The sequence below is a fragment of the Lissotriton vulgaris genome, chromosome 5, assembly GCF_964263255.1.
Source record: "Lissotriton vulgaris chromosome 5, aLisVul1.2, whole genome shotgun sequence".
NCBI classification, from domain to species: domain Eukaryota; kingdom Metazoa; phylum Chordata; class Amphibia; order Caudata; family Salamandridae; genus Lissotriton; species Lissotriton vulgaris.
The window spans coordinates 1,846,556,646-1,846,570,177 of NC_141693.1; the positions used below are offsets into that span (position 1 = coordinate 1,846,556,646).

The 13,532-nt window shown below is 47.7% G+C and overlaps 1 protein-coding gene across 5 annotated transcripts in view; it reads left to right on the forward strand.

Annotated features, from left to right (window-relative positions):
- Positions 1 to 13,532, forward strand: part of MLLT6 (MLLT6, PHD finger containing) — a 733,108-nt gene that overhangs the window by 693,789 nt on the left and 25,787 nt on the right. For all 5 annotated transcript variants that reach the window (XM_086924319.1, XM_086924320.1, XM_086924316.1 and 2 more), the window contains one exon: positions 12,316 to 12,424. In XM_086924319.1, the coding sequence (XP_086780445.1) occupies positions 12,316 to 12,424 (109 nt within the window). The remainder of the gene's footprint in view (positions 1 to 12,315; positions 12,425 to 13,532) is intronic.

Genomic DNA, 13,532 nt, shown 5'->3' on the forward strand with positions numbered 1-13,532 from the left:
GCTACGAGCTTTTCCACAGTAAAAAAAGACAATTTTGAGTTTTTACTGCTGGAATATGTAAAAAGTACAGGTTCTACTATTTAACATACAGCAAAATGCTTTCGGCTTGTTAGGCCTGCCAAAGGGAAGGATTCATATATTAACAAGCATTTGCAATGCAATAGGTCTCTCATTTGTGAAAGTTAAAGCTATTGGCGTTGTAAATTATAATGTTTTTTCTTATGTTTTTTTGTTTACAGTGGAGTGATTATTTGGCATGTTTTTTTGTATAGATTTGTGGAGTGGTGGAGAAGCAGACCCGGACAAGGGAGTAGTGGTGACTAAGTGAAGGCTTTATTGTATACAATTATGAAGCCTGTATCGTCCTGGAAACTGTTAAGTTCAACAAATTAGAACAAAAAGGGGACAATGAACACAGTCAATCTTGTCCTTCCGACAAGGGATTGTGGGAGGCGTAGTCCGCTTTCGGATTCTTATTTCAAGGCGGTCGGTTCTCCCCCTTCAGTAGCTGGTTCCAGAAGGTAGTTCGCTCAAGGGTGCGAGGGACCGGAAAAACAAAGAACACACAAAAAGGAACGGTAAGGAAGGTTTCTCCCTTCAGTGAGTGGCGCGGGAAGCTCGGGGAGTGAACGGGAAGATATCACCACCACCACCAGTGTCGCAAGCGTTTTTCTAATCCTCTCAGTGTAGGCGGTGTTATAGCTCAGTGAGGCTCTCCCTTTACGCCCCGACCCTCCTCCTCCCCCTCAGTGACTGGTGAGTTGATCTGGTTCTTGGACCTCCCTTTGGGCGAGTCGCCCTTGTTGTGCTGTGTGTGTTTTATGGCCACTCTAGTCCTCCTTGCTGAGACTGTGGCTTGTTGGCTGGTGGACGGCCCTTGTTGCCTGTGTGTGTTTTTTGCTTGTGTTATCTACGCAGATTGGCCCTGACAATAGGCCTTCTGTTTTTCTCTTGGGCTGCTTGACAAGCCTTCTGCGGTGGGGTTTTTCCCTGCGGCTCTTTAGTTTTTCCTCTGCTGCGGAAGTTTCTTCCATAGGGGGTTCCCTTGTCTTGGGACTTAACGTACCCTATGTGGGGTAGTGGTAGCTGTTATATGGCTTGTGCTGTGCTGTGCTAGGGGGTTGTGATCGCCTTCGGGCCTCTGCTCTCCATGGCGTTTATGTATGTTGCAGCTGCTTCTTTAAGTCGTGTGCGCGGACCCCTTGTGGTGGTGTGTCCGGGCATTTCCTCGCCTTCATGCTCCTGTCCTGGAGGCTGAGATGGTTTCATGTTTTTCCCTTTTTAGGCGTAGCCTGCCCGGTCTTCTTGGGGGCCCCAGGCTATTCTTCCTTTTCCGGCTGCTTATTGATGCTGGCGCCGCTCTGTCTGGTCTGTTGATTTCCGACTATGGTGGGCTTGCCGCCTTTTCCCTCGTTTCCTTGAGCCCTCTAGGTTCTTTTTCTTCTTCTTTCTCTTCCTTACCTGGAATTGGCTGGCGGTTCGGGTGCTTCGGCCTGCCCTGGCCTTGCCCTTTTTCCTCTGTTGAGTGTGAACGCGCTTCTCCTGCTCTTTCTTCTTCCCATACCCCTCTAGGAGTCGGGGGTGTTCTGATTGTAGGGTTCCCCTTGCCAGGGGAGAGGGGCTCCTCGCCCAGTCCATTGGACTGGTCTATCAGATGTACGAGTTACTTACCTTCGGTAACGATGTATCTGGTAGAGATGATTCTAGCCGCAGATTCCTTCACGGCCAGCCCTTCCTGCGAGGACCCTTTTGGCTTGGCCTTCTGCACTCGCCTTCCGGTGGATGGCTATGTTTCTGTGAGTGCATTCTTCGCTCTTTGACGAGATGTTTTTGTCTTGTTTATTGTTCCTTCCTCCTCTTTGGCAATTTAGAGGATGGGTCTATATGTCCTGGGCCTAGATGTAGGTCATTTTATTTTACCACTTCTTAAATACCGAATTTTACCGATTCGGTATTTAAGAAGTGGTAAAATAGAGGGGGGGAGATGTAGGTATTACAGAATCGGTAAATACCGAATCGTTAAGATTCGGTATTTACCGATTCTGTAAATACCGATTCGGTAATGCCCATTGATTCCTATGGGCATTGAAGCCCATAGGAATCAATGGGCATTACCAAATCGGTATTTACTGATTCGGTAAATACCGATTCCAGCAAGGGTGCAGGGGGTGTCACTTTGACACCCTCTAGCACCCCAAATACAGGCATGTGTGCCATGTGGCACACAGACATGCCCTAAGGGCATGTCTGTCTGTCACATGGCATAGGTGTGCATGCACACCTAGATTCGGTATTTTACCACCCAATTGGATTGGGTGGTAAAATACCGAATCTGAAAGGCCTTTGGGACTCAGAAGAGTCCCACCTACATCTAGAAGTTACTGAATCAGTAAAAATACAGATTCGGTAAATTTACCGATTCGGTAAAATTAGCCCCCTACATCCCGTTACCGGCCGGTAAATGGCCACCTACATCTGTCCCCTGGTTGCTTCGGGATTGGGGCTGCCCTCCCTCTTTATTTATTCATTTATTTATAAAGTTTCATATAGCGCGAACTGAGCTCTTTTTGTTTCTGGGGTCCTGGCCCCTCTGCGCCCCTTTGGGTTAGGGTCACCTGGCAGTGCTTTGCCCTTTCTTTCATTGGGGGATTGTCAAACTCTGTGCTAGGGTTGCCTTGGAGGGTTGTTTGTGTTGGAACTGGTTCCCCTTCGTTGTTCTTAGTTGGGGTTATACTCCTAGTCATGACATTTTGCAGGTGTGTCTTGTTTCAGGGGGATACTGTCTACATTCTGGCAGGGTGGCGGTTCAGGGCTGGGCTCTGTTCTTTATTCTTTATTCTTTTCCCTGCCTTTGGGTACTGCAGTGTCTGGCACTGCTCCTTATGGTGTTGTTCCTCACCATCCCTTTTTCCAAATGTTCTGCTATTTCGCACACTGTTCCCATTTCCCCACAGTTTGTCTGGTGGCTCTGCGTTGTGGAAAAGTTCTCCGAACAAAACTGACGTAGGCGCGCTGGGGTGGGACTTATGTCACCTCGCTAATGTCACGTGCGTGGACGACGCCTGGGCGGAGTCGCGCGATGCCGCCCTCCCGGCGTGCAGGGATGCTGTGGCAAAAAAAAAAGTTTGCCGGATCCAGTCTCACGCCTGGGAATAATTCTATGTTAAGGAATCTGCAGCTAGAATTGTCTCTACCAGATACATCATTACCGAAGGTAAGTAACTCGTACTTCAAGAGTCAAAGATTTCATATGACTACCTTATAAGTTGCCTTATAACAAATGGAAAAGAGTCAGTAATGAGCAAACGTAGACCTGAAAGATGCTTATTCCAGTATACAATGCGCCTGCTCAACTTTCTTAAGGTGGCAACAGATACAGAACTGACATTAGCATATCCTGTTTACAGCAGACTGTTTGCAGTATAGTAACAATCTCGCCTATACTAGACTTCTCAGTCTCTGACAGTGAGAACAGTAATTAAGCTTTTAACCCCTTCAACACTGATGACGAGCTGGGCTCGTCATGGCATAGCCTCCTCGCACGCTGATGACGAGCCCAGCTCGTCACGTAAAGTGCGTTTTAAAAAATCTCAGCGTACGAGCGGAATTCCGCTCTCACGCATGAGGTTAAGGATGATTGCATGGTACATTAATTTGATACCAAATGCAGGACTTCACATGAGACAGATTCAAGAGAAAATTGTACAAGACAACAGACGCAGACACAATCATTACAACAGTTGTGCCAGAGTAGGTGGGGAGCACATCTTCACAGTCTGAAAGTCAGAAGGCAATGGTGGGAACAGATTCCTGCAAGCACATAAGCTTCCTAAAATTGGAAAACCATCAGCAAACTGTGATAAATAAAGTTTTATCATCTTTCAAAGTTAGCTCAGCAGATTTGGCTTTGGGCAAACTCAGGAACATCTTTGTTCGAGGCATATGAGCTGCAGATTGTACACTGTGCATACATCGCCACCTAGTGTTGGACCCGGATGTTTGCAGTTTGTTGTTGTCCTGAAAAGTTCTTTGGAAGTCACGAGTTTGGTGACTCCTCCTCAGGACCACAATGCGCATGGGCATCGGCACCATCTCCAGATTGTTTTTTTCCGCAAGCGGGCTCGGATGTGTTTCCTGCGCTTTGGTTTGGAACCGAATTTCCTTCGGAGCGCAATCCTCACCCAGTTCAACGGTATTGTTTCGATCGCGCTACATCGACGTGATTCTCTACCACTTCGAAGTCTTCAATTCCGGTCGTCGACAAAGGCCTTTGGGCCTACCTAGGCCTCACTTTCTGGCTCATGGAAAGGATGCCATTCAAAAAGTGTCCTCGATGTGAGTCGAAGTTTCCCCACACTGACCTACATGAGGTATGCAACCTTTACCTCTCACCGGAGCATGAGGCCAAAGACTGTTCGGTGTGTGGCTCATTCTGCTCCAAGAAGACCATTTGGGACCGACGAGCTCAACGAACTATGGCTCGCTCGTCAGCTTCGATCCCCGATGACATCTTCGACGAGGGTGTCGACGTGCCAGAACATCAGCACGCCGAGGAGAGCATCGGATCCTCGGATGCCGAAGACTCCGACGTCGAGGAAGTCACTCCAGCTCAACGGGTCGTAAGTAAGACCGTCGACCCCACCCCTTCCTCGACACCCTCAAAAAAGGCTTCGGTCACACCCTCAACTTCAGACTCGGGTGCACACCGAGAGACTGCTTCCAGCACCCTGCCTTCGGTCCCGGCAAAGAAGCCCATTAAGCCTTCAGGCGCTCGGGTTTGAGCCAGCCTACTTCTGGTGCCGACCCAGTACCGACACCGAAGAAAAAGCCATCTTCCTCTTCCACGTCGACCGTTGCTTCGACACCCAAGCACACGGCGCTGAAGACTGGCAGCGGTTCATCGATGCCGAAACAGCACTCGGGCCGAGTAAAAAATCAACGAAAGCTCCAGATTCACATGCATTGAAGCCGAAAAAACTTTCAGAATCGAAAAAACAAGTTCCTGTGAAAGACACTTCGAAGGGGCACACTCCTAAGCCAGCTACCGACTCGGTGCCTAAAAAACCTACGGAGCCGAAAATTTCGACGCCAAAGGATTTGCCCTGCTCACAGGAACTTTTTACACCGGATCCACAGCAAAAAACTCTTGTAAAGGATCCTAAAACTAGACAATAGACTCTCCGCTCCAAGAAGAGAACACTTGAGGCGCCAGCACCTCCTCCCCCTGCAAAGAAGAGAGACAATGCAACCTCTCCCACCTCCCCATAATGTTCCTCCTCCTACACCAGCTCCACCTCATCATTCTCCTACGCCATCTCATAATCCAGACGATGATGTACACACAGATTCTGATTATGAAGGTGGGGGTGCATATTACCAAGCACAGACCAATAGTCCCCCTCAGTCACCTAATCCATGGGATGATTACAACACTCCTGATGTGCCTAACGTGTCCCACAAGATGATGTATACCCTTCCAGACCTTCCCCACCAGAAGACACCATAGGTTTTAACCTATTAGTCCAAAGGGCTGCACAATATCATGGGGTGGACTTACACACCGATGCAGTAGAGGAAGGCTTCCTATTAGACACTTTTGACAACACACAAAGGTCTACTGCCATTTTACCAATGCTCAAGGGCGTCAAGCACGCAACAGGGGTTTTTTAAGACCCCGTAAGAGCTAGGGTCCTCAATCCTTGCATTGAGAAGAAATATAAAGCGGCCCCTGCAGACCCAGTTTATATTAAAGGCCCAGCACAATTGGATTCTTTTGTGGTGTCCAATGCACGTAAACGTGCTAATTCCCAAACAACTGGTGAAGCCTCACCACCAGACAAAGAATCTAAGCTCCTTCACGCCTCTGGAAAAAGAACTGCGGTACAAGCAGCTAACATCTGGCGCATTGCCAACACCCAAGCGTTGCTGACAAGATATGACAGGGCACATTATGACGAACTAGAGTCCATCATGCAGCACCTACCTGATAAATATAAAAACAGAGCTAGCAAACTCATACAAGAAGGTAAAAATATCACCAATATCTCCAGTCCTTGTGCCCTGGATGCCGCAGATACTGCCTCAAGGGCAATCAATACCAGCACCCTACTATGTAGACATGCCTGGCTACGTATTTCAGGTTTTAAACCGGAGGTACAAAACTCCATACTTAATCAGCCATGTGATGAGACACACTTATTTGGCCCAAATGTTGACGTGTCTTTAGAAAAAATGAAAAAAGACACTGACAGCAAAATCCATGGGAGCCTTGCAGCAGCAAGCTCCCAGACCTTCTTTTCGTCGCTTATCATACAGAGGCAACACAAGAGGCTACTCCGCAGAAAGTCCCTCCTCTTCCTACAAAAACCGTGGACAATCCACATTCACAAAGGGCTACCAGAGAGGGGGTTACAGGGGTAACAACAACAAAGGCAGAGGCAAAAACAACACCTCCCACACTGCCTCTACCACTACCAAAGGACTTTCCTCCCCTCCCCCCCCCCCCTCCCCCCCCCAACATTTCACTCCTGTGAGGGGAAGACTCCAACAATTCCTGCCTACCTGGATCAACATCACATCAGACAGGTGGGTGCAACAAATTATTCAATCAGGTTACTGTCTAGAACTAACATCTACCCCCAAAACATACCACCCAAACTGTGTCCAATGACACAAGAACATCTATCACTGTTAAAGCAAGAAGTAGCATCTCTGCTAGAAAAAAGTGCAATAGAACTAGTTCCTCTGCACCAGCAAAATAAGAGGGTTTACTCTCTATACTTTCTAATTCCAAAGAAGGACGGCTCTCTAAGGCCTATTTTAGACCTCAGACCGCTAAACATATACATACAGTCAGACCACTTTCACATGGCCACACTCCAGCAAGTCCTTCCTCTCTTGTCACAAGACGACTTCCTGGCTACTCTAGACCTCAAGGACGCATACTTCCACATTCCCATTCACAAGGCTCACAGGAAGTATCTCAGGTTTGTAATGAACGGGCAGCACTACCAATTCAAAATACTCCCATTCGGAGTCACAACAGCACCAAGGGTATTCACCCAGTGCTTAGCAGTGGTGGCAGCGCATCTAGGAAGACAGAAAATCCATGTCTTCACGTACCTCGACGACTGGCTCATAAAAGCCAGCTCACACAATCAATGCCTAAAACCCACTCATGCCACCATTCAGCTGCTCCACAACTTGGGGTTCACAATAAACCACACCAAGTCCCTTCTATAACCATCCAAAGTACATCACTACCTTGGTGCCACAAAAAACACCTCAACAGCGCTAGCTTATCCCAGTCCAGCAAGGATATCCAGCATGCAAAATCTCCTAACAAAGTTTCAGCTACAACACTCCCTCCCAGCACGAGTGTTCATGCAACTCATAGGGATGATGGCCTCTTGTATCTTCATAGTACCCCATGCAAGACTTCAAATGTGTCCGCTACAAGAGTGCTTATCACGTCAATGGAACCAGGCTCAAGGTCACTTGACAGACCTAGTGTTGGTAGACGGTCTGACTCATCGCTCTCTGCAGTGGTGAAACACCAAAAACCTTTCCAAGGGACGACCGCTCCTAGAGCCAGTTCCTCAGATAATCTTGTCTGCGGACGCATCGCTCTCCGGCTGGGGAACCCACCTACTGCAACACACCATGCAAGGCAGGGGGACACCGCAACAAAAGTTACTCCACATCAATCATCTGGAGCTACTAGCAGTATTCCTGGCACTAAAGGCTTTCCAGAAGCAAGTAGCAAACAAAGCTGTGTTAGTCCGCACAGAAAACAAGACAGCAATGTATTACATACAGAAGCAAGGAGGCACACACTCCCTGCAACTATCTCAACTAGCACAGGATATATGGAGGTGGGCCATACCTCAGAACATATTCCTTCTAGCCCAACATGTCACAGGAGTACAAAATACTATAGCGGATCTGTTAAGTCGTCAAACAGAACAGACCCACGAGTGAGAACTTCATATGCAAGTTCTTCAGCCATTCTTTCAGATGTGGGTACAACCTCAGATAGACCTATTTGCCACCCACGATAACGCAAAATGCCCAAGCTTCGCCGCCAGATATCCACACCCACTGTCCAAAGGCAATGCGATATGGATACATTGGTCAAACAAATTTGCGTACGCTTTTCCACCTCTACCACTCATGACACTAGTAGTACGCAAACTACAGCAGCATTCTCTGACCCTCATCCTAGTTGCTCCAACATGGTCCAGACAACCGTGGCACACCACACTGCTACAACTGTCTGTGGTACCACACCAAAGTCTGCACCTATCTCCACACCTCTTAACACAGAACCTTGGAGAGATCAGACATCCGGACCCAGCTCAGCTCAACCTTGCGATCTGGTTCCTGAAGTCCTAGAATTTGGATATTTGAACCTTCCTCCAGACTGCATGAATGTCATTAAAGAAGCTAGGGCATGTTATGCAGCCAAGTGGAAACAATTTGTAATATATTGTCATAACAACGATATTAATCCCTTAGATGTGGCTATTCAACACATCATAGGTTACTTACTGCATCTTCAAAGATGTAATTTAGCCTATACATCGATTAGACTACATCTTGCTGCAATAGAAGCATATCTGCAAAACAGACAACATCTATCTCTGTTCAGAGTGCCTGCCATTAAAGCCTTTATGGAAGGCCTTAAAAGAATAATCCCTCCCAGAGTACCACCTTCACCTGTATGGAATTTAAACGTTGTTCTCACACGGCTAATGGGGCCTCACTTCGAACCCCTTCGCAAATGTGAATTACAATTTTTAACATGGAAAGTTGCGTTCCTAGTAGCTATTACTTCTCTGCGCAGAGTTAGTGAACTACAAGCACTAACCATTCAAGAACCCTTTTTGCAAATGCATCAAAATAAGGTTGTTCTGCGTACTAATCCAAAATTCCTATCTAAAGTCATTTCTCCATTCCATCTCAATCAATCTGTGGAACTGCCCGTTTTCTTCTCGCAACCACAGTCAGTAGCAGAAAGAGCTCTTCATACATTAGATGTCAAAAGAGCTTTGCTATACTACATAGAAAGAACACAACCCTTTCGTAAGACAAAGCAACTTTTTGTGTCTTTCTCACCACCACACAAGGATAATCCCATTTCAAAATCTGGGCTAGCTAGATGGATTGTCAAATGCATACAGATTTGCTACCACAAAGCTAAACGTACGTCATCTGTTCCTCCTAAAGCCCACTCTGCCAGAAAGATAGGGGCTTCAATGGCATTTTTAGGGAACATTCCCCTAGATGACATCTGCAGAGCAGCTACATGGTCTACACCGCACACATTCACAAAACACTATTGTGTAGATGTGCAAACAAAACAACAAGCTAATGTCGGCCAGGCTGTTCTCAAAACATTATTCCAAACTACTGCAACAGATAGGGGTGGTCGCCGCTAGGAGTGGGTACTGCTATATAATCTATGCACAGTGTACAATCTGCAGCTCATATGCCTAGAACGGAAAATGCTACTTACCAGTATACATCTGCTCTTGGCATGTAGAGCTGCAGAGTTGTACACGCCCACCCGCCTCCCCGGCTCTCCCTTCCCCAACCAGAGCACACAGTGGTGACTGATGCGTCCCTCCTGAGATTGGGAGGCCACATGGGAGAAGCGGAGATCAGAGGCCTCTGGTCTCCGGCGGAGACCCGGCTCCATATCAACCTTCTGGAGCTGCTGGCGATCCGACTTGCACTGAAGGCATTCCTTCCCTCTGTCCGGGGAAGAGTAGTGCAGGTGTTCACAGACAACACCACCACCATGTGGTATTGCAACACACAGGGCGAGGTGAGGTCGTGGACCCTATGTCAGGAGGCTCTGCGCCTCTGGTCATGACTGGAACATCAAGGCATTACCTTGGTGGTTCAACACCTGGCAGGTTCTCTGAACACCAGGGCGGACGAACTCCGCCGCCGGTGTATGGTGGATCACGAATGGCATCTGAACTGGGACGTATCGCACGGTCTCTTTCTGCAGTGGGGAGAGCCTTGGTTACATCTATTCGCCACCGAAAAGAGCACGCAATGTCATCAGTTCTGCGCGTTGGAATTTCCAAGGCGGCACTCGCTCTGAGATGCTTTTCGTCGCGAGTGGAGCTGCGGTCTATTGTACGCCTTTCCGCCTATACCACTTCTGCCCAGATTGCTGAAGAAGATGAGGCACGACCGGGCCCAAGTCATTCTTGTGGCTCCGGACTGGGCTCGAAGAGTATGATATCCCGAGCTACTCAGTGTGAGCATTGATTCCCCGATCCGTCTGCCTCTTCGGAAGGGTCTTCTGTCGTAGCAGCAGGGGACAGTCGTCCACCCGAATCTGTCCAGCCTCCACCTCCATGCATGGAGATTGAGCGGTGACAGTTGAGACCTTTCGATCTTCCTCCTGAAGTCTATGACTTCATTCTGGCAGCCAGGCATCCCTCCACCAAAATGGTATACGCCTGCAGGTGGAACAGATTTGTGGCATGGTGCACAGCAAAGGTCGTGGATCCCTTTTCTGACCCTCTTTCTGAGGTTCTTCTGTTCCTTCTCTCTTTGGCCCAGCAGGGCTCTGCTCTGGGCACTATCAAAGGTTATCTTTCGGCCATCTCCTCCTTTCTATGGCTTCCAGATCAGCCTTCTCTTTTTAAGTCCCCGGTTGTTAGCCATTTCATTAAAGGCATTACGCATATGTTTCCACCCGTGCCCTTCATAATGCCTTAGTGGGACTTGAATCTTGTCTTGACTTTTCTGATGTGCGCTCCCTTTGAGCTCCTTCATAGCTGTCCCTTAAGTCTTCTCACTCTAAAGATGGCTTTCCTGGTTGCTGTCACCTCTGCCAGAAGAGTAAGTGAGCTCCAGGCCCTTTCTTCCAAACCTCCTTTCCTTTCTGTTCATATGGACAAGGTGGTTTTAAGGACCCGCCCTTCTTTTCTGCCAAAGGTTGTCCCGCCCTTCCACATCAGGCAGACCATCACTTTGCCCACCTTCTTTCCGCCTACGCATCCTTCAAGGGAAGAGGAGAGGCTCCACTGTCTGGACCCAAAACGTGTGCTCGCATTTTATCTGCAGCGTACACAGCAGTTCCAGGTGGATGATCAGCTTTTTGTTGGCTAAGTGGGCTCCAAAAAAGGTTGGGCTGTGGACAAACGGACCATCTCCCGATGGGTCGTTCTGTGCATCAAAGCGTGTTACTCTTTGGCCAAGAAGGAGCCTCCTGTGGGGCTACATGCCCATTCGACCAGGGCAACTGCAGCCACTACTGCCTTGGGACACGGCGTTAACTTGTAGGACATTTGTCAGGCAGCTACGTGGGCCTCGCGACATACATTTACCAAGCACTATTGCCTTGACAATCAGGTCCGGTAAGACGGCTTCTTTGGCCGTTCCGAGCTCCGTGACTTTCTGGTGTAATTTTGTTTGCAGACCCACCAGCGGGGTTGGTATAGCTGGGGTATCTATTCTAAGGTAAGGAATCCATCACTAACGTGTCTCTTTCAGAGGCACAAGTTACTACTTGCGTAATGATATATCTGTAAGAGACATTAGTTCGTGATAGATTACTTACCGCCCCACCCATCCTCTCCATTCTACGAACTGATTACTAGGGTTAAGGCCATCCCCTTTTAGGGCCCTATTTTTATGCACCAATGGTCAGTATCTTGCATGGCTCTGCGTTTCAGAGCGGAAAGTCGTGTACAGAACTGACGTCAGCGAGCGCATGGGTGGCACCTAAGTACCCTCCGTGACGTCGTCTTGGCACTGACGACGCCAGTTATGGACGCGGAACCGCAGGACACCACCTACTGATGCGCAGGGGTACTGCTAAGCAAAACTTTGTGGATCCAGTCTGACGCCTGGGGATATTCTAAGGTAAGGAATCTATCACTAACTAATGTCTCTTACAGATATATCGTTACACAAGTAGTAACTTGTGCAATAAGTGCCAGGGCTCTCGTCTGAAGGCCACTGCAGCTTTCACCACCCATTGCTTCTACCAGCGCTGCCATTAACAGTACCAGCACACCTACGAACTACCACACACCTAGAAGTGTGACAATTCAGACTCTTCTAGGCTCCCAAAAGCAATAAGAATAGCTTGTTCTACAGGTATTGGTCATTTTTAATGTATATTGAATTAATAAACAAATGATGTTGTGCTGATCTCTAAATCAGGGAAGTCTACCACATGGTGGTGCTGTTTGCCTAAGTGCCAGTTTTAACAATTAAGTGGTGCTCAGCACCGGAAACCACTGGATCAAATTAAGCAGTTGAAAAATGTCTTTGTTTCCCATGCAGCTTGCCTGGCCTCAACCCCCTGACAGAGCAGCAACGTCACCTCTTACATCAGCATGAGCAGCAGCTTCAGCAGCTGCAGCAGCTACTGCTGTCTCCGCAATTGACAACGGTAAGATAGACTGTTTTTGGCTAAAACCTGCAAAAAGCATAGCCTGCACTACTCCCTTTTAATCTGGTCTGACATAGACATAGCTCTAGAGAAGGCTTCAGTAACTGAATGGGAAAAACATGCACTTTGAGGCAGCTGAACTATTTATGCCTTGTTAAAATGGATTGTAGTGTCCTACTTACATCTATAAAGAAATGTGCATACTGGTTGGAGTGTGTGGTGCTCTGTGTAAGCCGCCTCATGCTGGGCATGGAATTCTAATACGTGTGGTGCTTCCATGCTCAGAACGGTGACAGTTGGAGAGAGGTCTACCTTTGGTGGTGGCACGTAAGCAAAACAATGAATTGAGAGTATGTGTTGATCTCGGTTGCTTGAATAAAGAGATATGGGTGGACTGACACCCATTGCCCAATATCTCTGAACTTCTGGCATGGGTGACAGAGGCCAAGGTCTTCTCTAAGCTTGACCTAGCCTCTGCCTATCACCAAATAGAATCGAATGTCAAATCCAAACACATCACAGCATTTGTTTCTCCTTTTGGCACATACTAATATTGTAGGATGCCTTTTAGCTTAGTGTCAGCTGCAATTGTGTTCCAGAGGGTTATGATGAACATGCTCAAAGGTATCAAAGGGGTATCAATTTTTCCAGCTGACGTATTGATCCATGCCCCTGACAGACGTACCCATTATCTCATCCTTGATGAAGTCTTGAGCAGATTCCAGTGTAAAGGTGAGGTGCTCAGGCGGGACAAATGTGGGTTTCTCACAAACAAGGTGGAATATCTGGGACATCTTATCACTGAATGGGGTGTTGAACCTATGCCAAGTTTAGTGAAGAGAATTACCAATGCTAAAGCGCCAGTAAACAAACCTAGTCTTAAGTCCATTCTCGGATTCTACAAGTTTTACTCCAACTCCAGGTTCATCAAGGATTATGTTACCAAGTTGCTGCCTCTTTCTGCCATGTTCAGAAGAAGTGTGGTGTTTGACTAGAGCAAAGAGTGTCAGTATGTACTTGAATGGGTGAAAGAGCAGCTATCTTCACTGAACATTTTGAGAAACTATGATCCAGAACTCCACTGTGTATTAACAGTGAATGCAAGTAA